Source organism: Tinamus guttatus, unplaced genomic scaffold, assembly GCF_059628265.1.
Source record: "Tinamus guttatus ecotype Peru unplaced genomic scaffold, ASM5962826v1 Tinamus_guttatus_pri_ptg000227l, whole genome shotgun sequence".
In the NCBI taxonomy this organism is placed as follows: Eukaryota; Metazoa; Chordata; class Aves; order Tinamiformes; family Tinamidae; genus Tinamus; species Tinamus guttatus.
The window spans coordinates 409,966-434,969 of record NW_028288761.1 but is presented as its reverse complement, the minus strand read 5'-3'; the positions used below and the strand labels follow the sequence as shown (position 1 = coordinate 434,969).

The window sequence follows — 25,004 nt, the reverse complement described above, 5'->3', positions numbered from 1 at the left end:
CTGTGTTTGATTTCAGGTGCAGAAAAAAGAGGGTTTGCAAGGACCAGAAACAACTCTGAATCCAGCAGAGCTCCCCAGCACTTCGAGAGGAAGAGGCAACTCTCTGAATCGCAGACAGAAACAATGAACCATTCAGACAGCAGAATAAATCCTAGACAACTGGGAACTCCCAGAGGTATTAAAGCAGAGTGCGTACACGCTTCAGGAATAAGCTGCCTTGAAGCATGTGCTCAGTGCTATTAAAAGATGGGCTGGGATGAATGGTCTTAACTCTAAAGTGAGCTGTAAAAGATTGTTAGTTTTTTGTAAAATATGACCATTACAGGCATGTTGGTATTCTGAAGTCGGGAGCCAGTATTTCTAGGCAAACTGTTCTCAAAAGTTCAGCTTTGAATACAAAACTTCTGTACAACTGCTGTTAAAATACACAGGCAAGTTTGGCTGGCAAGGTAACTCTTATGAGTTTCTGTTTGCAGGAGGATCCTATGGTGGTACCCTAACACCAGATGATAGGAAGAGTCGAAATAAACCCACTCGAGGGCGGAAGAAGAGTATATTTGAAGCCTACATGTCAAAGGAAGATGTTTCAGCAGGATTGAAAAGGGGAGAATTAATTCAGGTGCTTGGAATATAAAATAACCTTGCTTTTGTGTTAAGCCTGTGGAAATTATAGACATAAATGTCACTTGGTTGCATGTCAAAGAATGGATGTGCCTGTTGGAGATGCTGGAGGAGGATTCTTCCTTTTTTTTCCCCAGGAGATTCTAGAAGTGGAATGAACACTTTCATGTTCAGCTCAAGTCTAGATTTTAGCTTGGCTGCATGTTGGGAGAAATTCCTGATCCAAGGATGTGGCGCATTGTAAAATTCTCATTGGATGATAAGGATGAAGTCATTACTGTACAGTGATGCTCTAAAACATAAGGAGGACTGGGAGAACTCACCTGAAATAGTAGTAAATAAGCATTTCCTGTCTCTGTAAGAGTAAGCAAAAATGACAGAAGAGTAAGTAAAAATGACAACCTGGAGAAGCTGGCTAGTCCTCAGCAGATGCTTCCCCTTTTCTGTGTCAGGTTTTTTATCAGCTCTTTTCGGAAGTCTCCCTCCCACAAGAAAAGGGAGAGTGATGGTGCAGGTAACGCTGCAGTCCCTGGAGTCTGATAGAGCTCTGCCTAACAGGGCATTGCAGTAGTGTTTTGAACTGCAGCAGAACTGGTTAAAATAACGTGAAAGTGCCAGTCAGTCAGGCCAGATCCTTGATTTACTTGTGTAATGTTGTTTTTACACTTCTGTAAAATGATATGTCATGTCAGACTATTGCTGTTACCTGAGAGTTCCATGGAAATATGAAGTCCCAGAGGACCTGTGAGTGCATACTATTCCAGCAAGAGAAGCCCTAATTCTTGTAAATGACTAGTATCTCCTTCAGGTCATGTGCTCTGCAACAGGAAGAGTCATGTGCTTTCTTAGTTCACCCAGTTCCACGTTTCAGGGAAAGCTGAGTCTGTAGATGCTGCATTTGATCATTTACACTGAGCTGGGATGCTCATGACCGGTATCTCATTCTGAACTCATTCATCCTCATGATCTCATCAGGATTGCTTGTGCTTGCGGATTTGAGCAGGATAGGTGAGATCCTGACAACAGTTTCAGTGGATGGACAGATATTGAGGGCAGCTCTTTGTGACGGGGGCAATAGTGAACAAAGACCTGTTGTGTTAATCCCAAAGAGCATTGAAACAGTCTGGCATGGTGACCTGCAAAAATGCACTGCAAGAAGCTATGGAAGAGACAAATTTACTGGTCTGAATCTCATGGTCCCAAACAAGCTCCAGGCTAGGCAGTCAGAATCATGACCCCCTGAGCAGGGCAGTCCCCTGGAGTATCTTGGAAACATTAGATCTGCATATGTCTGAATGAGAACAGGGTTTCTTATAGGAGAGGGGAAAAACCCTCCTGTAGCTCTGAGGCTGCCATGGGCCCTAGCAGTGGAGTTACGTAACTAACTGCTGTAAGCTCGAACCAGGGAATCTCCTGGCAAACATGGGAGATTTCCGAGATAAAACATGAGTGTCATGAAAATTAAGCAGTCCTAATCAGGAGGAACAAACGGTTTATCTTTACAGTTGCTGAAGTCTGTCAATAGTAGTCGTGGTGACATCGGGCTCTGTGTTTGACATAACCCAGTATTCAGTAAGTAGCATGGAGCAGGGTGCCCATAAGGATTCCTGCATCCACTTAATCGTGGGGCATGTGCAGGAGTGTCTTTCCACAGGAATGGTATTTTTGCGCAGGTGCTTAAGAATGCAGAGGCTGCTTCCCACCCCGTAAAACTGCGCAGTGAGCAAACCCAGCAGGCATCTGGTTGCCTGGAATGATACAGGCCGGTCTGAAGGCAAACAAGATTAAACAACTTCTGCGCAGTTACGTAACTGCCCGATGTTGGCTCTACGCTACGGATGAAGTCAGGTTATGTAGTGAGGAGCATTGACCCAAAGGACAGGAATCATCTTGCGAAGCGGCAGCCAGAAACCCCTGTCTGCCGCCTCCAGTGTCTCCCAGCCCTCCCTGCTGGGACGCCAGGGTCAGGCGGAATGAGGATTTGGAACGTACTGGATGCTGGGCCGCCTCTGCCGTAAGCTGATGTGATCCTTTGGAAAGCCGCTCGTGGGTACGGTGGCTGGGGTTTCCCTGATCCCATGGGTTGCTTTTTTACAAAGGTGGCCTTGGCAGAGTGGGTAGATGCTTGAGCTTGGCCTTCTCCAGTGTTTCACACACAAGCCAATCAAGGCATGCATGTTATGGGGGTTGATGTGAACTGCGTGATTTGAGATGCTTCATGTTTATTCTGAGTCCTTCCTGCTCTGGTTCTTGCAGAGCAGCTTGAGAAATCATGACCTTTTTGTGTTTTGCTGGAGGAGCTTAATAAGGTTAGAAACTTTTTCTGGCAACTGTCTTTGAAGCTGACCTGAATCATTAGAAAATGTTTTAGAGACTTTCCTGCAGACCTTTCTCTTCCTTTCAAAACACAGGCCCTACTGACACAAAAACACTGATAAATATAGCAGCTATTGTTTGCAAGCTATTGTAAAATAATACAGCATTAGTGTGACATCATGAGACTCTGCAGCCAGAGCCTCAGCCCCTAATACACATATGAGAACAGTTGTTCGTTGCAGATGGGGAGAGTGACTGGTTCCAGATATGATATCACAGCGTGAAATGTACGACATTGTAAATACGATTTTCATAGGCACAGATAATAGGGCCCATCTGCTTTCTAAGATAAACTTTGGGAGTTCCTTGCTTAAAGGAAAGAGCTAAAGTATTTTAATGTTCCTTGATGTAAGAATTCTACTGCTGGTCATAATTAGATGGGACGTGTGAAATGCAGAGGTACCCAGTGTGCGGGAAGCGCAGGAAGACTCTGCTCCGTTGTGGATTTGCTTGAGCTGGGTACCCGTGTGCACACAGCCACTTGGTGCCTTATGGGCCAAGGAGGCAAAACCTGATTTTTCATGCACATATTGGGCATTTGCACCTGGCTGATTGACAGCTGTCCCAAAGGAGCCAAGAGGGGTTCTCCAGAGTAACACAAGATATCCCCTCATCTGCTTTATGTTGCTGGATAGATTCTGGATATGGGAATTATTTCACTCATTTTTTCAAGCAAAGCAGCCATCCCTTTTCATTTATTTCCTCACTTGGGTCTCTCCATAGCAGCATCATTTCCTGCTGATTCTGGGAGAGAGAGTGGGGGGAAGACTTGGAGATTTCTGTCAGAAGGCACCAGTGCTAATAGAGGCTGCTGACAGCAGGTTAGCTCTGACTTTGCCTAACCATAAAGTATTCCCAGGGTTGAGTCCAGCCATCATCTTTCTTTTCTTGCCATTGTCCTGGGTGGTGCTTGCTGTGTGGCCAGTCTGCACATTAATAACTGTTAAATAAGGTGTAAAATAAGACATTGCAGAAAAGTGCCCAAATAAAATGTCATGAATAGAGAGCATGGGGTGCTGGTATTTCCAAACCCAAGCAAATAAATACCTAAGCAAATAAAAACAACAGAAAATCTTCATAAATTTGCAGAGCCTTCTTCAAGGCAGCAAGTCTTTCATGTGCAATCAGCTTTATTATTCTATTGTCTAAGTGTTTCCCAGAATACATAAAATATTATATGCTGCGGTAAATTTTAAAGGAAGCAATTCCTGTGAGAGGTTCCTCTGATTGCTTAACACAGAAGTGCAAACAGATGGAATCTGTTCGTATAACAAATTGGCCAACATTATTTCCAATACAGAGATAAAGAAAGTTTTACATTTTCAGAGCAAAGCAACAGCCTTTACGCAGGCAGATGCCTGGTTAACAGAGCTGCCTTTCCAGAAGAATCAAATGTTGTCAGGTTTAATGGCCACCTGAATCACAGTTCCCAGGCCCCTTTTAGGGTGGAAACAGCACTTTTGCATAGTCTGTAATTCACTGGTTCTCCCTTTCTCTTGTTAACTGTGGTGTACCTCAGTGCAAGCAGAAAACGGGTTGGTTTACTTTGGAGGGGTCATAGGTATTTGTTGCAAGGATTTGAATCTTGAGTTGGCAGATAACAAAGTTGAAATAGATACACCCAGGACTTTCAAATGTTTTCAAAATGGTTTGACTTTAAAAGTGTTTAAACAGTATTTAATCTTTTGGACCTTAAATGTTTGTTTTTGGAAAATCCTTTCTATTCATCTTAGAAAATGTTCTTTATCACTGAGTTATTGCTACTGTGTCTACTGGAACAGCCAGAGCCCCGCACGGCTCACACCCGCTGCCATGCTACTTTAGCAGCTCAGCTTCTGCCCTTTTCCTCCTGCCCTCCAAAATAAGCAAAATTAATACTTTCCCTTTCTAAACCAGAGCAAAACAAACTGTTTCTGACTGTCAGTTTGTTAATAAAGGTGGTGAAATCTTTAAACTTGGGAGAGAATGTGCGAAGGGAACAGCAGGACTTGGATCCTCGGTTCATCCAGTAGCAGCAGCTAATGAATCAACATCTCTTTGGTGGCAGACTGCAGTAGATCAGCTTAAGCCTATCATGAAACTGCCTTTTGGCTTGAAATTGCTCGGATGCAAACTTGACAAGACTTGTACTGTATAATGAAAATTTAGATAGATCTCTTGTGTTTCACAGTAGATATATTACAGCTCTAATTTAACTGATGTTGTATAAAGTTAATAAGATTCATGCATAATCTTTCTTGTTCTTCTCTTTTTTAAGGGGCCCTTGAGAATAAATCCTAAGAAATACCACGAAGCCTTCATTCCATCCCCAGTAAGTGTAATTATGTAATGCTTTATAGTTCATAAGTGAAGGTGTATTAGGATACAAGTTATGCTGTTTATGAAAGGTCACTCAGAGGCGAATGAGTTGGGAATCAATGAACATGATATGGATGTTTTTCATCACATGTTCCCAAGCAAATCTTGCTTTTTCATATGACAAAGAATGTCTTATTTAGCATGTACTGAAATGGGAGCTACAACTGCATCCTAGAGAAGCCAGCTGAACTCAGGTTTGAGGACCACTAGATAGTGTAATTGAAAACCCTTGGTTTATGGCTACAGAGGTTTTATAGATTTTCCACTGATTTAAGTTAATCTTCCCTAAACAAATATGCTCTCCATTTTCGATCTGCTGTATGAGCTAATTTGGAAAGTCATTCCAAAAGTAATGCACGTGATTCCTTTTCATGTCCCTGCTTTTACGTTCACTGTGTATTGGTTGGCTTGGGATGTACTCACATGGGACTGGTTTGTCCTCTTCTCTTTTCTTATTTTGACAGAAAAGAAGGGCTTTTGCAATTTCAAGGACTTTCAGTAGAGAAGTGACCTCACAGCTGGCACAGCCAAAGCTTTTTATCTGGAACTGACTTGGTCAAAATGTTTCTATCAATGAGAGAGCGAGTTTCATATTGAAATGTTTGTTGGTATGCAGAGTGAGAACACAACGCCTGCACTGAGTGAAACACTGACTCTCATGTCCCTGCTGCTGCCAGCACTCTTGTGTTGGAGTTCAGTTGAAAGTCTTGAAATTTGTGGTAGGGTCATTTCATGTTGTTTAGTGGAGGTCATGGAGCCCCTTTCCTAGGAAGATTATTAGCTGTTTAGGGGTGGAGAAAGAACAGAGGTGTATGAGATAGGTTTTTAGGATTAATTGGAGGCGGAGGTGCAAAGCAGCTCTTTGGTATTTCAAGGAAGCAGTACTGACTGTGTAATGTGGCAGCAAAGGTTAGAACAAGTGTAGGCTGTTAAGATACTGTCTGCAATTACAAAATGCAAGGTTAAGTGATGTCTGTCTAAAGACAAGTTTAACTGGATGTGAGACTTTACCCCTAGCTGCCCTAGTGCCCAGCTCTTGCCTCGTGCGAGAGATTACTGCTCGTGGGAATACATCTGCAGTAGGAGGGCTAGTTGAGGTTAGTATCCCATTCATCCTTTTAATTTTTCTTTCTTTTGTGGAGCTGAACCAGCCTCATCCCTAATCACAAGTAGACTCAACACTTGGATGAAGCTGGAAGTGGCTGGTGTGGACATTGTCATTGTAAGGGGAGAGAAAGAGTCTGGGAATTTTATCCTTCATAGAGCATTATTTGCCACTGAGGCCTTGGTGTTCTGCAGGACTTCCCAGCATTGCCAGATGATGCAAGAGCTGCAGCTGTGAAAAATCACCCTTTTTCTCCTGCTGTTGACTAAGGCTCTGCACCCCTTTCTGTTCAGTTCTCACTTGGCTACGACCTCATGGAGTTCAAATACAACAGCTGTTCACCTTTTAACACCAGAAGTCCCAGGGAATTTCTTGCTGCAACTGTGCTCTGCTTGTCTCACTGTTGCAGAGAGCTGAGGGGAAGACCCAGGGCCTTTATCCTTAAGGCCTCCCAGTGAATGGGCACAGAGCACTGAAATCTCTGCCTCCTGTCTTGTGTCTTGTGTGCTCGCAGTCCTGTGACGTTTGAAATTGTGGCTTTGTCATTTTGAAGAATGAGGTTCCTGAGCGTGAGGGAGGAGCGTCTTAGGTGGCTGGACTGCAATTTTGGAATGTGCTTCCAGAGTAGATTAAAGTAGATTCTGTGATTCTGCAAAGGATTGCAGGTGTTTTTTTTGTGTTAGATGGGTATAGAGTGCACTACTTTGATATTCCCAGAAGGCCACTGGGGAATGAAAGCACCTTGCTACCTGGAGAGGGCTGCAGGAGTCCTGAAGCTATTGCAAGTAATACATGGTACGAATCAAGGGGCACTTGAAACTTTGCAAATGATTGTGTTGCATTTCAGCACTTTAATTGCTTGAGTAACCTAAAAGAGCAACTGTGCAGGGGTGCGGAGTTGGGCACTGAAGGAAAGAGGAGTATAAAGTGTTCTTGGAAATGTGCAAGTTCACCCAGCAGCCCTGAGGCAAGAACTCTAGGCACAGAGATATTTCTATTTTGGGACAAAAATAAAATTACTGGCCAGTTTCTAGTTTCTTATGTAAGAGGTATGCAAATTAATTGTTGTAAAATTGCACTACATATTTTATGCATGTTACATATATGTGTGTATATATATATATGAGTATATTAAGATGAGAATAATTGTCTGCAATTCAAGACAAGACTCTTGCCTAGTACAGACAAGCAGCTTTAGCTTTCTAGTGTGACACACCGGGTGCCTTTGTAAGGGGTGGAGGAATGGCCTTGCCTTCCATTTTCTTGGACAAAGAAGGAGAAAGAAAACAGCAATAAGTGTAGAACAATGAAATTGCAACAAATGCCAGCCTGTGGCCTGCAACCAGCAGCTACATGTACAGATATTTAAAACGCAAACAAAAACATGCACTTTATTTAAAAAGTGTCTTTGAACTTTTCTTTTTATATACGTAGTGGATTTAGGTCAGAAGTTGGAAGAGAAGAGAGGATGGGGAGAAAAGAGTAGGACCATGTGTAAAAAATCTGGCTTTTTGAAAAGAACGGTTTCCAATTTGAATTATGCTGGTCCAAGACGCTTTGCAATTTTTCTGCATCTTGTCATGGGAGGCAGCTTTCACACAGCTGTTGAGCTGCTGCTGCTGCTGCTTTTCTTTCTAAGAGTAATTTGGTTTCTTGGAAGATAGCCTTAGTTTCACATCATGGCATGGTTCTGTCGTTTTATTGTTCTGGTATCTAAGCAGAATAAGATATTTATGTGTTATTAAGGCCTCATGTTTTCAGGTTATAAAATAAGTTTTTCTTGGAGGCTGAATATACAGCTATTTCTGATTGGATTTACTCAAGCATTTGATCTTCAGGAGTGTGCAACTGAAGTCACTAGAGTTGTGATTAAGATTTTATTTTTCTTGAGGCTGTTTTTTGTTGTTGTGAAGAAAGAAATGAAGAGCTGTAGTGTAAAGAAACTTTTCCTTTTTGCATCTCAAATTTATGAAACGGTAGCTCTCTGTAGAAAAACTGTACTGAGTGCTCAAGTTGATACTAAATACTCATGCTGTTTGACATGTTCGTGGCACTGTAAACAGCCACATGGAATTCTCCATGTACTGAAGTATGAGGAAACGGAAATGAAAGCAGCAAGAGCACTGCAGATAATTAGCCAAAAAAGGACAAAATTGGCAGTCATTTAAAACCCCAAGCCTCTGTGTTGACATCTTTATAAAGCTTCATCTTTATTCATCCCTATGAAGAAAATCTTCCAAATGAAGTCTAGATTAGCAGAATGCCAAACATTTCTGGGGCAGGTAGTCATGGGGTGTTCGGTTGGTAGAGGCTACCACAGTGCAGTGAGAGACACCTGCAACATCAGGTGTCCTGACACGTCTCTTCCCATCAAAGATCTGGTTTGCGCTTGCCACCTGTGGTCACCATTTTGAATCTATTCTAGCAACAGTTGTGCCCAAACCAGGATATACTGTGGTACCTTATTTAAAAAGGAAACCGTTCCTCATTGGAAAGGCAACGTGTGGATCTTTGTGCTGCTCGTCCCATCCATGCTGTTTTCCCAACCTGCTCAGGAGAGCAGCTTGCGCAGGGATTGCCATGGAAACATGTTCTCAACAAACTTGGTTTCTATATGGCTTGAGGTGGGCACTTAATATGAGAAGAAGGGTGACTGCAGAAAACTGTCTAGCTGTTCCCAAGAGTGACTGTGGAGGAACTGAGCAGACTTTGCAGGCAACACGTTTGGAAGGCTTGGCTCTGCCTTGAGTAAATACTGTGCAACTACTGTGTTGGCACAGGCTCCCAAAGGAGGTTATTTGCTGAAAGACATTGTGTATCAGAGGACATGTGATGAAACCATTTCATTTGCATGCACAACTGTAGGATGTTTGTCTCCCCAGGGTATGTGTCTTTTTTGATTATAGTGTTTTAAACTTCGTAACAACTGTAACTTAATCTGTTTTGCTGTGGCATTTCTTCCTCTTTCTCTAGGATGGGTATCGTGATATCTTTATTGATGGAGTGGTTGCTCGCAACAGAGCTCTGAATGGTGACATTGTGGTAGTGAAGCTGCTTCCCAAGGAGCAATGGAAGGTCAGTTCAGTATGTTTTTTTGTGATTTGACAACATCGTTTATTTATTGTTTTCTTCACTTAAAGTCTAAGCCAGAGAATAATTTCCTACAAATCAGATCAGCTAAATTATGGTCTATACTGCTATAGATTAAAATGCAAATCCTCTGCAACATTTGGAAGAAATAATATCTGAAATGTTGAAGTTTCACTGTTTGCATGGAATTGTCTTCTCTATCAGAATATGGAGAGGTCTTTAGTTTGACCTAAAGGCCATTTTCAAGGCATGAGTGTCAAAGGTGACTTTTGATGTCTGTTAGTCTTCATGCTATGGCTTGAAATGTGCTATTTGTGCAGTTTTAGTAATGATGAGCCATCTCTAGCTTGTGGGTCGTCAGTCCATGGAAAATCATCTTGTTCCAGCTCCAGGTCTCATGGTAGTACCCATCTTTACCCGAAAGAAGAATGTGCAAAGTAGCTGGAGGAGTGCAAGTATGGAGCACCCTGTTTTTTATTTTTAAGTTTGAGAAATTCACTCATTTTGCATTTTTTCTTTCACAGATAAAGCTCAAAGTCTTTTCGGGTATATCTCTAATCACCTTTAGGCATATAAAGTTCTTTATTCCCCTTTTTTTTTTTTTTTTCCAGTTACTGAAAGATGTAAGCTACAGTTAGTGTTTGCAACGTGGGATTTTAGATATGAACAGAATTGCCATAGATTATATTCCAAGCAAGATTTTTGAATTCTTTGTGAGAACTTAAAAACTCTTGTATATCCTTTGCATAAAAGTAGTAAGAACACTTCAAGCAGGGGGGGAACTAGTCTGAATTCTGACCTCTCTGCCCTCGTTTGAAGCTACATTGTGTGGCTTGCAAACGCAAGGTCTTCAGTTTACTTATTCACTGAACTTCTGCTTTCCCTGTTTAAATCTAACAGCATTTGGAATCATGTTTTGAAACACTGTAGAGCTTTTCTTTTAAGAAAAAAATGCTTATGTATATACTGACACATGTAAGTGTAAAACTACTTTCTTCAGCTGTTTAAGAGTACAAGTCTGAATTCAGAAGACCTGTAAGTCCGGATCACCAAATCCATGTGCATAAATTACTGCGGAAAGAATGGAATAATTTGGGTGTTGGATCATTTGCCAGGATCTGCCAGCACAAGGACTTCTTTGTAGGTTTGATGTAGGTTGCCTGATCTGGAAAGCTTGTCTATAGGCTTCCTAACAACCATGCTGCTTCTCTTGTTTCCTCGTGCTTTCATATCTGCAATAGTAACGTTCTTTGATGAATAGATAGTTTTATAAGAAGGGTTTGGAATATTTTCTAGTTGCAAATGATTCCTGCTATGGACCTTCCGAGCCCGAAGCCCCAGCGTACTGCTGCTTCCAAGCAGTGGCAGGACTTTCTTGGCTGGAATATCACTTCAGTTTACCTGTGTGTGTGGGAGAGGAAGGGGGAAACATTAATGGTGAAACTAGGGATTTGGGATGCAGACATCCGTATGTTTGCAGGAAGCTTTGAGGACTTTCGAGTGCCCAAGGAGTTGGCCCTGTTGTGTCCGAGAGCCCCAGAGAGGGATGTTCTCCGGAGAGCAGTTTCCGCAGGGAAGGCCTGGGTTGTGCTGAGCCTGAAGCAGCAATACCATCTTGCAGGCAGGTATAAATGGCACAGTGAAGCATAAAGGAATGTTGAGATATTCTAGATGTGCAGTTAGGCTTTTATGTAATATCTTCTAGAGAGGGAAAGCAATATTTTCTTTGTCCAGCCTTCCACTTCCTGGCTCAATAGTGGGAAATTTGTCAGGCTTGAATTTCTCAACATCATGTCCTTCTCAGTGTGTGCATCAAGTAGTTGGATGAGCTACTGTAGTCTTTCCTGTGCTTATTCTGTCTGCTCTTAAAGCTCCATTTGTTCATGCATCCTCTGGGAGAGCTACTCGCTGTTCAGTGATGATCAGTTTGTCAGTTCATATTTCTGTGCTTACTATAAGTTCTGATCAAGAGCCAACAATTTCAATGTGGCACCAGTTGCTTGAGAAACAGATGTTTTTGTCCTGGAATTTTGTTATCTTGCACTCCTGAAGAAGGTAGCCCTTGGGTTCCTGCCAGAATTGAGTGGTATGTATTGCAATGACCACATTTGGAGGCTGTATTTCAGAGTTTCTCTTCTGTCCTCTTGCCGTACATCTTGGGAATATTGAGGTACTATGGTAACTTTCAAATATTTAGCTTTTGCAAAGTAAGGTATTTGACTTAGACTGTTTTTCCAGGTATTTAACCTACTCATAACTTATGAAGTCAGAGGAATCATTGTCCTCTTCCTAATTCAAGCTGTAGCATTTTCCTGAATCTATGCCTTAATCTTCTGGACAAACATTGTGATAAAAGATATCCAGTAATGGAGAATATACTTTAGTCCTCGTTAATTACTCTGATAAGAAAAACTGTGTTTTATTTCCGGACCGTTTTCTTCCTTGTTTATCTTCCACCCATAGGTTCTTACTATGTTTTATAGAGTTGTGCTTGCATCAATCTCAGGAGCTTCAATTATACAGTGACATAATTACTAGAAGGCAAAAAAACGCTGATATTATTACAGCAATATTTCTGTAGCTCATCAGGAAGGAAAGCAGAGTGTCAATATAAAATATACAACTAACCTGTGTTTTCTTGCATCCTATTTTTTAGTCTTTTATCTTAATTGCCATATACAATTTAGTTTCAGGTGTCTATTTTGTTGTTTCTTGCAAAATGTGATTTCTTTGATGGAAGGAAATAGCATAAGAAGTCACTTGATATCACTTGGGGATTAGATTCCTGGCCCAATTTTTGGTGCTTTTAGAATAATAGTTCATAATGTGGAATGTTTTTCATGACAACCGTCTCATGTGTTGCATGCTATGGTTGAAATTTTAGAGTCTTAGCCTGAAAATAGTACCCAGGCATGGACTGGATGCTGCGTATTTACCTCATTCTGCTCCAGACTGAAACGTATTTTGAGGTTTGATCCTGCATCTCTTGGTCCCATATGCAGGAGGTATCTCGTATTCTGCATCTGCTTGTAGCAGTGGTACATTTAAAAACAAAACAAAAAAAAATCCCCCCCTCCCCAAACTAATTTCTGCAGAAATCAATGCCTGCCTGTGGTATCTGCTGTCATTGCTGCTGCTTCATGAACTGTTTCCTCCTCAAAGTGTTCCTTTCAGCAGGTCTATGGATCTTGTTGGAAGCTGTCCGAGCTCAAGGACATAGAACTGTTGGTTTATGTACGGTGTGTGCTGCTAGGTCACGAGTCCAACATTTTAGTCATGAAGTGTCAGAAATAACAGAAATAGTCAATCTTTATAGCCCCTGAAAGCACGTGTTGTGTTTGGTGCGTTGAGGTTGTCAGATGTAATAAGGCAGCAGGAGGACCTTTCAGCTTGCTCTTATAGCTCTGGAGCTGTCTGTCAGACAAACACTTAGCTTTCCATACAGAAGAGGAATTACAGTTCACTTTTCCCAGCTGTGGCTGTTATTGGTACAATCACCAACAGAGAAGGAACAATTGCATCCAAGCAGATGTCACAAATATCATGTACAGTATGAACAGTGCTACATATCCTGGCAAACCACCACCTCCCACTGTTGGTGTAACCTGTGAACCATTGGTTGTCCAGAAGAAATGCTAGCTTTGAGTTTGCTCAAGTGAGCAATGATTTGTTTCAACCCAGTTCTTCTGCGAGTCAGTTCCTTCTCCAAGTGTCCTAGCTGATGTAAGGATAACAGGAACTCAGGAGGGGAAAGGGTTCTTAGAGGGTTATCACAGCAATACAGCTCAAGTCTAACAATCAAGAATGTTGTTTGGAAACATTACATTCATAATAAAAGAAAAAAAAATCTGGAGAAGTCATTATTGAAATAGTAAGTGTTCTGGCATGTTAAAAGCGTTCAAGCGTAATTCATGATATCCAGGAGTAAAGTGGGAAGCCTGAGAAGCCAGCTAGGAACATGTCCAGGAAAGCAGAGCTCTAACAAATCTGAAAGGTTGATGGATGCTGCGGGGAGGAAGGGCAGTTGCGGTTTGTTTCTTTCCTTGCTGTTTTGCTTTAGTCTTTAGTGGCAGCTGTATGTTGATGGCTGAACATATGTGTGCAGCCTCCCCATGCTCTTCCAGGGAGGCCTCCAAACCACGAGTAGGTAAAAGCTGGGTAAGCTGCAGTACCTGCTTACTGGCTTCTGGTGCCCTTCTCTGGATATCCCTTTCTGTTCTGCGGTGTTGGGTTAGGTGGGCTCTGAGCATGTGTGGCTCTTTCTGCTCTCTTTAGCTCCAGATTGACTAGATTTAGTTAGAACAGTGGTATAGAAGATAAACAATAAGAAAGCTGAAGTGTTTTTTGTTGAGAGAGATGTGGCGTTAAATTTGTTCTTGTAGATGTTGCTTTCACATTTTGTTAATCAAATATCCCTTGAAGGGAGTGAGAAAAAATCTTAACACAATGAATTTTTAATAGCAAGACCTGGCATGCTTTTTATGATGCATCATAGTAGAGTTATTGAATGGACCTTGATTGAGTGAGACTGCAGTGATATGGTGTCGTGGAAGGGGTGCTTCATACTCACCTCCTGCCTCCCCCAGGTATGCAAAAGAGAGGCAGACAGGCAAGACCCGTGACTGAATTAGATCCCACTGTATTTCAGTGCATATTCCTGGAAGAGCTACATTTTGAATGGAAGGAAGTGTTTGTGAGGGCATATGAACTTACTTTAGAATAAGAGTCAAGCCAACATGTAGTACCTGATCCTCTCTTTCTGATATTTTCTCTTTTTTTCTTGGTTGTATGAATATAATCTAGTATAGCAAATTGTTTCCTCCAAGAGCTGACTTTTCTTTAAGTGATTGCTTTAAACTCTGTTCTTCCAAGTCTTTTGTAAATATGCACACATCACACTAGATTATTTTTAATTCAATCTCTTATATAAGCACTATCATTTAGGACTTTTCTTAGACCTTGATTCCTGTGGAATTAGTATTTCTTAGAACTGTTTGCTTTTTGCCAGTTTAGAGACTTATTTGATGATATCGCATGAGCATTTGGAGCCTACACCTTATAAGAGAGTCAAGATACCTGTTGTTGTGATGGGATTGTTTTTTGGAATGTCATCCACATTAAACTCACTTAACTTTTTATAAAAGCTTTCTTGAAAGACTGTCCAGCCTTTTGATAGTTTTGGTTACTTTCAGATCCACACAATTAGAAGCGAGTTTAAATAAAGTGTACTGATGATAAAAGCCCCATCTGGCCTAGGATTTGTGCAGTCAATGTTATATTATGAAGAAAAGGGCTCAAGTGAACGAAGTTGGTTGGTTGGTTTGTTTTTGTAAGGAGATTGTGCCCCTGATTTAACTTGATGGCAAAAGAAACAAAGAGCTGCTATGGCAGTAAAAAGCAGTTAATCCTCAAAATCCCTAGAAGAAGTGTTTTTGGAGAACATCCTAAGTTCTGAAGAGAAGGAAAAGTGTTACCTATCTGTTTGCATGTTTGTTCTTGTTATTGGCTGGCAGAGGAGCATCAACTGACCACAATATTTACAAATGTGGGCAACATTACTAAAGTTCTGTTAACTCTTTTCCTTTATTTCCTTGAACATGTTTATTTTTCTTAAGGCCATAAATCCAAGGGATTGGGAATTTAAAATACAGGTGATTTATGTAAATGGAAAATTGCAGCAAGTGGAGGTAGAAGAGCTGTAAGGATTTTTCTACAGTGGATTCTTTGGAACAAGATGTGGGATCCCACTTATAACCAAGTGGTCCTTGAAGGTAAGGAAGGTATTTGTCCTCACGATTGCAGTGCCCTTAATTGGTTGGCAAGAAGTAACTGTCTAAGATAAAGTTGGCCTTTAAGTCTAATGGGCTCAGACTCGGTGTGCAACTGGCTTCAGAAGCTCAGGACTGTTACACCTCTCCTCAATGCTGTTCCTGTGTCTTTCCCAGTAAGATGAAGTGTAGCCAGGTTGAGGAGGATACCTGGCCTCCCGCTCCCTCCTCTCCTACCTTGATGACATTATGGGGAGGGTTCCCTTTTCCTCTATTTCTGAAGCTGATGGCATAACTGTTATGCACTTTAAAAGAGCTGGGAACAGTCTATTCCTGGTGCCCCATCATACAGTGGCAGGGAGCCAGTGATTTGGAAATCAGGATATATGTGTTTGTATACAGCAATAGTGGTCATCTTACCTAACATTGCAAACGTGTTATAACAAATCTTACTTTGATTACTATTCGGTATTATCCTTCACGCAATTAACTTGCAAATCAATGCCTTGGCATCTCTGTCTGTGTCAGTATATTTATTTCTGCAGCATCTTGAAGAATTGCAAATGATTCTCTTAATCATATTTCTTGTTTAAAAGTTGCCACTGAAAACACTGAAAGATAAATTAAGGTTCTCCCTCATTATTTTTTCCCCAAAATTCCTCAGTGCTTTCAGTAGTTGTGTGCTGGACATCATTGCTCAGGCTGTGCTTATTGACAAGAAAGCTGCTGTGTGTTTTGGGGGTCCTAGACTCTATTGGCACTTCAGTTTCTTTCCCAACCTTAACTTACCTGGGGACTTTTAAAAAAGATTTGATAGTAACTCTAGAAAATACAGCAGGGAGAACTAGTGACCTACTAATGTTGCAGGAAAAGGCAGTCTGCTTTATGTGGCTTTTCTTTCCCACTGTGTTTCTATTCATTTACTTTTGTTTTCTCTCTTCTGTCAGGTCAGGCAATAACTGGTTCAGAAAAGTAGGTCTGTGTGTCTGTTAATGTCCGCTGCCCCCCTCCGTATGCTAATGATTCATCCATCTTCAGCTCTATTATTTCCTGGGGTTGAAGCTTTTCTTTGTTTTTAGCTTTGTCTAAATTATTTTAAAACAGAGAGCAGTGCCAAAACACATATTTTTAATTGAGCAGCCCTGGAAGTGTGAAAATGAAGACTTGGCACGGTCTAATTAGCGCTTGTATACTTTGGGCGCCAAAAGTGACCGGTTAAGAATTCCCTAGGTGTCATTCTCTGTTCTGGCTGAAAAAAAAATTCCCTTCTGTGTTTCTGCTGGACGGCTGTGGAGCGGTGCTTCTCCTCCTGCAGTTCTTGCTGGTCCTTGAAGTCCCCTCTGCAGTGCTGCTTAGCAGCTTGTCCTGAAATCTTCCTGTTCTCCTTCTCCTTAGGTTTTGCTTGCCTCTTGGAATGGCCACTTTTGTGTGTAAGCTGTGCAGAAGCTGGCGCATCTCCTTCTGTGGTCTCTTTAATGCCTTCGTGGCATCCAGTTTGCCAGGTTGCTACTGTCTGGGAAAGACAGAAGGAGCTGCGGAACGTGGAAGCGCCACGTCCGTACCTTCCCCTTCCGCCTTCCTGCCCTGTGGATTGCACGGCAGGAGGCTGCTTGGAGGTGGTTCTGGTAAAACATTTAGCACTGGAGGCAGGTAACTCGCTCTTAAGCCCCATTTCATTTATTTTCCTTTAAAGTGAAAATAAAACATCTCTGTGGTGTTTCATCACCCTTTTTGAGGTCAAATTGTTTATTTTTTTCCTTCTCTGCAGAGCAGGTCTGTGGCTGTAACCCCTGTAGTAACGACAGCTGCCAGAGTGGTCAGTGAGGTCCGGATCTGTAACTCTCCTGCCCTCAGACGTGAGGATGAGGAGGGTGTGTGGTGACAAACATCCCCCAGACCGGCTCCCACCTGCAGCAGGTGTGGGGAGAGCCCCGCGGCCCGCACAGCCTCGCTGCCCCGGGACCGCGCGCTGACCAAGCGGCCTCCCTCGATCTTCAGCTCGCAGTCTTGGCAACGCAGCCTGGCGACTGCGGACCTTGGAAAATGCCTCTCCATTCAGCCGTTGTCTCACAGTTGTCCCTTAAATGTGTAATTGGCCGCTGTTTTCATAGCGGCAGCCTGTGGTCTCCCCGCTGATTTCTTTCAGCGTCTTCACGTCAGAGCTGTGCTGCCAGACGGACCAAGCCGCGCGGGGACCGTGCCCGCCCGTGCGGCACCGCGCCGCGCTCGCTGCCGCCGGCTCCTGCGGCGGACGGAGCCCTCCTGCCGGCTGCAGTTTGTTTCTTGGGGCGAGCAGGGCCTGTAATGCCACCCCAAATGCTGTGCTGGCACTCGGGCTCACCCCTCTGGGGCTCCGTTGCACCATGCAGCCATTCCCAAGGTTAATGCATGGCCATTAGTTTAGTCTGGCTAAGTACAGTAGTTATACTTCATACATACTTGAGCAGTGTTTTGACAGCAGCGCATTACATATCTACCCTTCCTGTTTTTTTTCTCCCATATTCCTGAAATTTTCTCTGAAACTGTTTATTCTTTTTTATTTTCTGCACAGTTGTTGAACTGTGGATGTAGTACTTTTATCAGCTTAGATTTGCAGCTTGGAAACTTAATTTACCTTTTTATGTAATGCTTTATCAGTAATGCATGGTAATGTTTCCTGGCAGGATATACACTGTTACAGTTCATTTGTATAAAAAAAGTGAAAGCGGATGGCTGCCCTCTTGTGTGGTTCAAAAGCTTGTAAAAAAAAGGAAAAATGGTTTTTGTGATACCTGCAATCGCTTCAGTCCCACCATCCTGCTTTCCCAAGGGGTGACTCCTGTCAGTGGCTGAGATATAACAGAGCCCAAGGACGAGGTGTGGTGGCAGCTGCTCTGTCAAATAAAGGAAAGGCAGGGAGGGGGCAGCTGCCCTTGTCAGGGCAGTGTCTCCATCTATAAAGTAATTTCCTCTGAGCTGGCTGAGACCTCAGGCAGACTTTGCTAGTGGTAACAAAACCACTAGTACACACCAAAACTGATAGTTTTTGCCTCACTGTCTTTGTAGCTAAAGCAGTCTGTGTAGTACAGCGGTCAGCTGGGCAGCTGTCTGTCCTTCTCCTCCAGCAAAACCACTTAAGTTAAACATTGCTTTTTAGTGGTGGCTGAAGCAGCCAACTTTGTTGACTTGGGAATGGGCCTGGGGCCTGAGATTGTCTTTGAAAAATTAGTTGCTATGACCATAAATAAACTGTTATGCTGTGCTTCAGAGCCCCAAGAGCCAAGCACTAATTTCTTCTAAGTGCTCTGGGAAAGGGAAATAATAATAATAAAATCTACAGTTAAACTAATTTTCTCTAACCGTGTATAGGGATGGATTCTGAGGACCAGTGCTCAAGGGACGGGCATGGTACAGCGGGAAAGACAGTATCTTTGTGCAGGGTTTTTATCGTAGTAGGCAATACAGCTCTAGACTTTTGCTTGTCATTTTCTGATTAAACACTGTGGTTTGCCCAACTGAGGATCGATTAGCTTAGAAAGTGGTAAGTATTTGTGAAATAATCTTCGGAAATTCCTCTTCCTCATCCTTTGGTCTTCACAGACTTGCCTCAACACGGTTGCTTCCTACTGCCCCACGTCATGAACTGAATGTCATTGTGTACCTTTCCTCAACTTGAGCTTCATACAAAAGTTAGATTGCACGGGTGACCCACGGCAGTTGGGTGAGGTGAGGAGCAGGGATAAGAGCACACACCTGGCTCTGCTCAACAGCCCTATGTCCTTGTCTCTGTTAAGGAAACTCTTTTCCCTCTTAGCAAGTGGTGTGAAGGAGGTACAGAACAGGGCTGTAAGTCCTGTCTAACAAGAAACCTCTCTGTTTTGAGGCAATGCTCTTTACTTGGGCTGCTGTGAACCATTCTTACAGTGTCAAGTGTTTGTCCAGCTGAGTCTGTGGCTGGACATACTGTACATTCTAGGATTACGATATTAAAAATTGAAATGAAAACCATCAGCATTTTTTAATTGTCCCAGGTGCTGGTTTTATCAGTTGATGCTATCTTTTCTTTTCTTTTTTTTTATTTCCTAAGATTTGTCAGAATGGCATCAGCTTAAATACCTTCCTGCCTGCTTCCTATGCTCTCCTCTGAAGTGAAAAGTAATGCAGGCTTATCAGAAAACTTCTCTTTCCCAGGATATCACGGGGGAATATTTATTTAGTTCCTTAGCCAGTTACACATAAACTAAAAAAGCTTCAAAGCACTATAGTGCTGATGGTTTTCTGATACATGGTTGTGAAAATAAGCCTAATCATAAGCTGAGATTTTTAAGCACAGTTTTGCTGGTATTCCCCCAGTGCAGAAGTAAATGCAGAATAAGTGAGTGAGTTTGCAACAGAAAAGCCTGGGTCATGTTTATTTCATAAATGACAATGAATATAGAGAAGGATTATTTTTAAACTTTCACTGAAGAGGATTTAATGTCTTATGCATTGCACATTAGAGCATATGCCTGCTTCTCCAAACACTGTGCTTACTGAGGGCAGTCAACCTGTTTGTGTTACAAGCTCAGAAAACTGAGTGTAATTCTACACTAAAACTTGTTCTGGGCAGAAAACTAGCTGTAGAGGTTTGTTTTGAAGGCAATATTTTATGGACAAAATTTGTTAAGTCTGTTCAGTGATTTTTCAATTAAACTGTGCATGTTGAAGCGGTTTCATATCACTTTATGCCTATGGAAGGTCTTAGCTGAACTGAACAATTTTCTTTTAGGATGAAGCCTTGCAAGTGTCAACTCCAGGATATGAACCTGATATGTTCAAGTAGTGCTTGGATTAAGAGAAAGAAAAAAGGAAAGACCCTAAGCCTTGAGGATGTGTTTAAATTTATTGGCAGTTTAGGGTTTTTCTTTGGAAAAGCTAATATTCATTACAAGCAAGTACCACTAGAATCTAGTAAATCTAAGTGCATGTGGTAGTTCTGCTATGATAGATCAGCGGGTTAGGCCAGTGATGGGAAAACTTCATTTTAAGCAGTTGTTGGCATTTTAGACAGGAATGAGCTGTTCCCTGTAAAGGTCAAGAGCACATAAGTATTTGTGTGGCAATTTTCAACTGTTCTGAAGAAATGAGAAGGACTTAAAATCCCAAGTAATGGATAGTGGCATGAACTGTTGTATCCAGCACAGTTTCCAGATAATATGCTTGAAAAATTTATACTTTTAAAAGTTCTATATTTCTTCATTAAAGAAGAATAAGATAAACTTCCTCTGGTATTGGACGGTTGTCTGTGTCACTATGCCTGTTATAACATCTGTATATTACATGACTTTCTGCAAAATACTGATTCAAGTGAGAACAGTTTCTGCAGTGAGGTTCAACTGTGTATTAATTTAGCTTCATTCCAATTTCAAACAACTCCAGCAACTTTTCCTTTTGGAGCATTAGTCAAGTGCTTGTAGAGCTTGTTGCTCATCCTGACATGTTATTTTATATCTTGGGCAGTCTTGATGCTTTAAATATTTAAGTTGCATCCTTCTGTTCCCACTTCATACCTTTTCTGCCATTGGAAGTTGGAATTGATTTGGGCAGGTGCAAAAATTGTTGAGAGAGGATAAAGTAAGAAATATGGAAGTTGGATGGTGTAAGGAGTAAAGTTGGTTTTCATCAAGCTTTGAGTATTTGCTTTTTAAAAAATGGAGGTAATTGGTCTATGCTGGGGAAAGAAAACAAAATTCTGTCAAGACTTTAGGAAAACTTGATATGGCCAAGCTTGGGTAGAACTTTTTAATTGTACTTTTTAATTGTAGGGCTGTGCATAATGTTGTAAAATGACTTCTAAGAGGCTTTCAGACAGCTCTACGATGTGGTCAAACTAGAAAATAATACTAGTGAAGAATGGAGTAACATTGTCTTATTTATGGTGGTGTTCCATGAAGTATTGACAAGGAAGCAGGTTGGATCATGTGCTGGCTTTGAGGTCAGGTTGGTGCCGCGTGGAACCTTTTCCTGAAGCCCTTCTTGGTTGGCTGGAATGTGCTCCTAAAGGGAACACCTTGGGTAGGTGATGGGCTGTGACTGTCCAAGGCAAGCTCAGCAGGTGCTGTGGGGTGGGAAGGAGCTGGGAGATGTGGTGTGAACCGGTAGGTTATCGATAACCTTTTGTGTGTTTCAGGAGACAAATCCTTCCGGTTAATTGTTTCACAGTGAACAGGCACTTATCACCGGATGTTTTTGGACTTGTACCCCTAAATTTGTTTTGGATCGGGGACTGTAAAAGCGATTTAATCATCTGGGAAATGCAACCAAAGCACTAGCTCCAAAACAACAGGAGAGGACAGGAGCTGGGGTTTCCGAAGGCTGCTGCAGCAGCAGAGCTCCTGTGAAACTGCTGCTGAAGGTGGGGACTGCTGCCTGGCAGGAACAAGCCTTCTGGCTTGTGCTTGCCCAAGAAAGAACTGGGGCTACCCCAGTGCCTCGTGTAAGTTCCCCTGGTGTCATTTGGGTTTGCAGTGCTGTGTAATTGGGAGGTTATGGGTTATGAAGTACTTCAGTGGGTGAAATAATGTAGGGGAGAGTGTGCCTGCTTCAACACCTTGCCAACCTCTGCCCCTGTGTTGCCTTCTTGACTTACCTGTTTTCTGCCATCGGGGTGCCTGGGCCCAGCAGAGCCAGGCTGAATGGGGAAGGTGGTGCCCTCAGGTCCCAAATGAAGAAAGGGGATTTGAAATTGCATCCCCAGCAGTCCAAGAAGGAGCAGCTGTGTGAAGTGGTTTTCTCCCTCAGACATGGGTAAATGGGGGTGTCGGCTCAGGCATAGGGTGATGCTGCGGTTGCTAGAACAGCAAAGGAGCTTGAGGGATGAGTAGACATTTAAAAATGAGGCAGAGAGTTTAAGGAGGTGTTAAGCGAAAAGGAAATGAAGACTTGAAAAATACTTTCCTCAAGAGGGTGTTTGCTTGCTTTTCACACATCCTCCACTCTGCAAGCAGCAGGGATGCTTTGTGTACTAAATGTTTTGGCGTGGCAGCTATGGTCCGCAGAATGGGAGTGTGCAAGTGGAAAGCCAGCAAATACAGTGGTTTTGCTGGTGAGAAAGCAAAATGGGTCCCCTAAAGCAGTGGACTGACCAGAGGAGGAGCTGAGAGCTTTGTCCTTCTTCTTTTGTTTTATCAGCCTGAGAGGAATGGTGAGTCACTGTTAGCTACACGCTGTGCTGCATTATTGGAGACCTGTCAGAAGATTTGATTAATAATCCAGAGCACTTGGATTCAGTGTGATAAAACTAATCAAAACAAAACTTACATGCCTAACTTGAAGCTCTGAAGAAAATCCTGTTATCTTAGCAGTGGTGTATATGAAAGGGCTATATATATATATGTATATATACATAAACATAAACTCACTTGGTGAGTTGCAGAGCAGCAGTACTGTTTCTAAAGGCTGCTCTCCAAACCTTCCTGTGATGAAGTGGAGTTGAGATTTAGTCCTGTCACCTAATGAGTTTCAAGAAAATTTCCCAAGGTTTCTTGATTAAGTTACATGACAGAAGCTGTTATGGAAAGAGTTAAATAAATGATATATAAACACTATTAATGAATACACGTTTATTTTCTTCCTAGTTTTACAGAAAGGCCTGACTTTTTGCTAAGTGCAGAATCATCTTTCTTGATTTGTGATTTTTTTTGAGTTTCTTAAAATTAAAAAACAAGTAAATAAAATCACCAACACATTTACTATATTACAGTTTACTTTTGTAGATACGTTTGGAGTAATTCCTTACAGGTAAGGAAAATTGTTAAATTTAATCTCATATTGATTTTAGCCCAAAGGGGAAAATTGAACAAGTCAAGATTATTTTGAGTTCGAGTTGTATGATAAGCTTTGAATTTACTGCAGTGTTTAACCAGTGTAGTGAAAGACCAAGTAGTTGCCTCTTTCAAAGTTAATTTTTGACTTTGTGATACATTATATTTATGTACATATTTTTATGTAATATATTCTGAGGAAGAACAAGTCCCCTCCCTGCTAGCAATTTGTAATTTTTATTAATGAATATTTGCAGGCAGCACAGTCCAAATCTATCGTTTGCGCTGTCTGCCTTGCTAAACTTTGATTTGTTATCACTGCTTTGTAGCTTCCAGTACGGAAGTGAGAGATCAGGTTGGTTGCAAGATTAATCCATTTCGGTGTCTGTAAAGCACTTTTGAAGACCTAGTGTTCTTAATAACTTACTATATTAAATACCTTGTATGAGGTGGTGTCAGGGCTGGTTCATAGGATCACGGATATCTCAGCTGTGCTTCTGAATTTCGTCATTCCCAGATTCACTCTGCGTAAATATCAAGTGGGTTAGTGTCTGTACATCGCAGGGGTCAAGCTGTTGAGCTTTCCCATGTGGACTGTTACTTACTTGATTTTGTATTGGCACAATCAAGTGCACAATTCTTCTGTTTCTAATTTTTGCTAAAAATTCTGTTTCTAATGGTTGGCCTTGCTTGTTAAGAGAAGCAGAGGGATGTGTGGGCACTGATTCTCTGACTCGTTTCTCTCCCAGTCCTGGGCAGCCTCATCACCACATTTACAAGGGAGTCTCTGAGATTCAGTTTGGTAGAATATGTATCCCTTCATTTCTTACTGGAGCATAGTTAACAGTTACCTTGAGAAGATTGGGAAAAAACAAAGTTTGTGGACCAAGACTTTACTCTCTGCACAGGGAATAGCTGTTTTTGGTGTAACCTTCCAGGCTGCAAAGCGGAACTTTTTGGTAATACCTGCATATAATGGTGAACTTCCCCAGACTGAGCCAAGAGATAGAACAAAGCTGAGTATAGATTGCTGTGTTAATCATTTATGAGAATGGCTAAGCTATTAGAATTTGGAAGCACAAATCAAAGGTTTGCACACAGCCTGTGATGGCCACTAAAAAAAAAAAGAAGTTTGCCCAGGAGAAAAATGAGTTATAATGTAATTAAAGACTTAAAAAAAAAAAAAAAAAAAAAAAAAAAAAAAAAACTCTTGCATAATCAGTTTAATGACCAAGGTGGTGGCTTCATATTGCCATCATCAGTGTTTAAATCCCCAGTATTTTTCTCTTTGCACCTGTTTTTACTGATCTCATAACTGGCCATTGTTACAGAATAAAAATGGAATTTGGTTGTGAGACCAACTTTTCTGTTCTTTTTGGATGGGATAGGAACTACCTATCACAATAGTGTTTCTGCACTTGTGATTATGGGCACTGTCAGTATTTCCATTATAAATTTCTGGATTTTTTAAAATACATTTAAAAGTCAGTTGTAAAAATTTGTTCTTGGCAAAAAAATTGTATACAAGATCTCGGCTCAAATAAGGCTTTTAAATGAGTTTTGAGAGAAGGAAAGAAAACCTGGGTGGCTCTGTAAGTTATGGTTGCAGAGGAGAAGCATACCCTGAAACCTCTTGTGTGGTGCTCCGTCTGTAGAGAAGTAGAATAAACCCTCTAGGGTTTAGTCCCTTGGAAGAGACTCAACTAGTCAGCTGAAATTTGACTAATAACAGTTAAGCTTAATTTTTCATTTATTTTATGGGAAAGTTTTTAGTAGAGTGACATCCATTTCCAGTGAACTTTTCTGCTTGAATCTCTCTGCTTCAGCTTCTATCTGATGGTTTGACTATATAAAGCATAAGAATATTTTTATGCAACTTTCCTGTTGCTTTTCTTTGCCAAGCAG

General features: G+C 41.7%; 1 protein-coding gene across 1 annotated transcript in view; it reads left to right on the top strand.

Moving 5' to 3' along the window:
• DIS3L2 (DIS3 like 3'-5' exoribonuclease 2) overlaps positions 1 to 25,004 on the top strand; it is a 186,772-nt gene that overhangs the window by 19,055 nt on the left and 142,713 nt on the right. The window contains exons 3-6 of the mRNA XM_088525501.1: positions 17 to 175; positions 477 to 619; positions 5,255 to 5,308; positions 9,434 to 9,535. Of these exons, the coding sequence (XP_088381627.1) occupies positions 17 to 175; positions 477 to 619; positions 5,255 to 5,308; positions 9,434 to 9,535 (458 nt within the window). The remainder of the gene's footprint in view (positions 1 to 16; positions 176 to 476; positions 620 to 5,254; positions 5,309 to 9,433; positions 9,536 to 25,004) is intronic.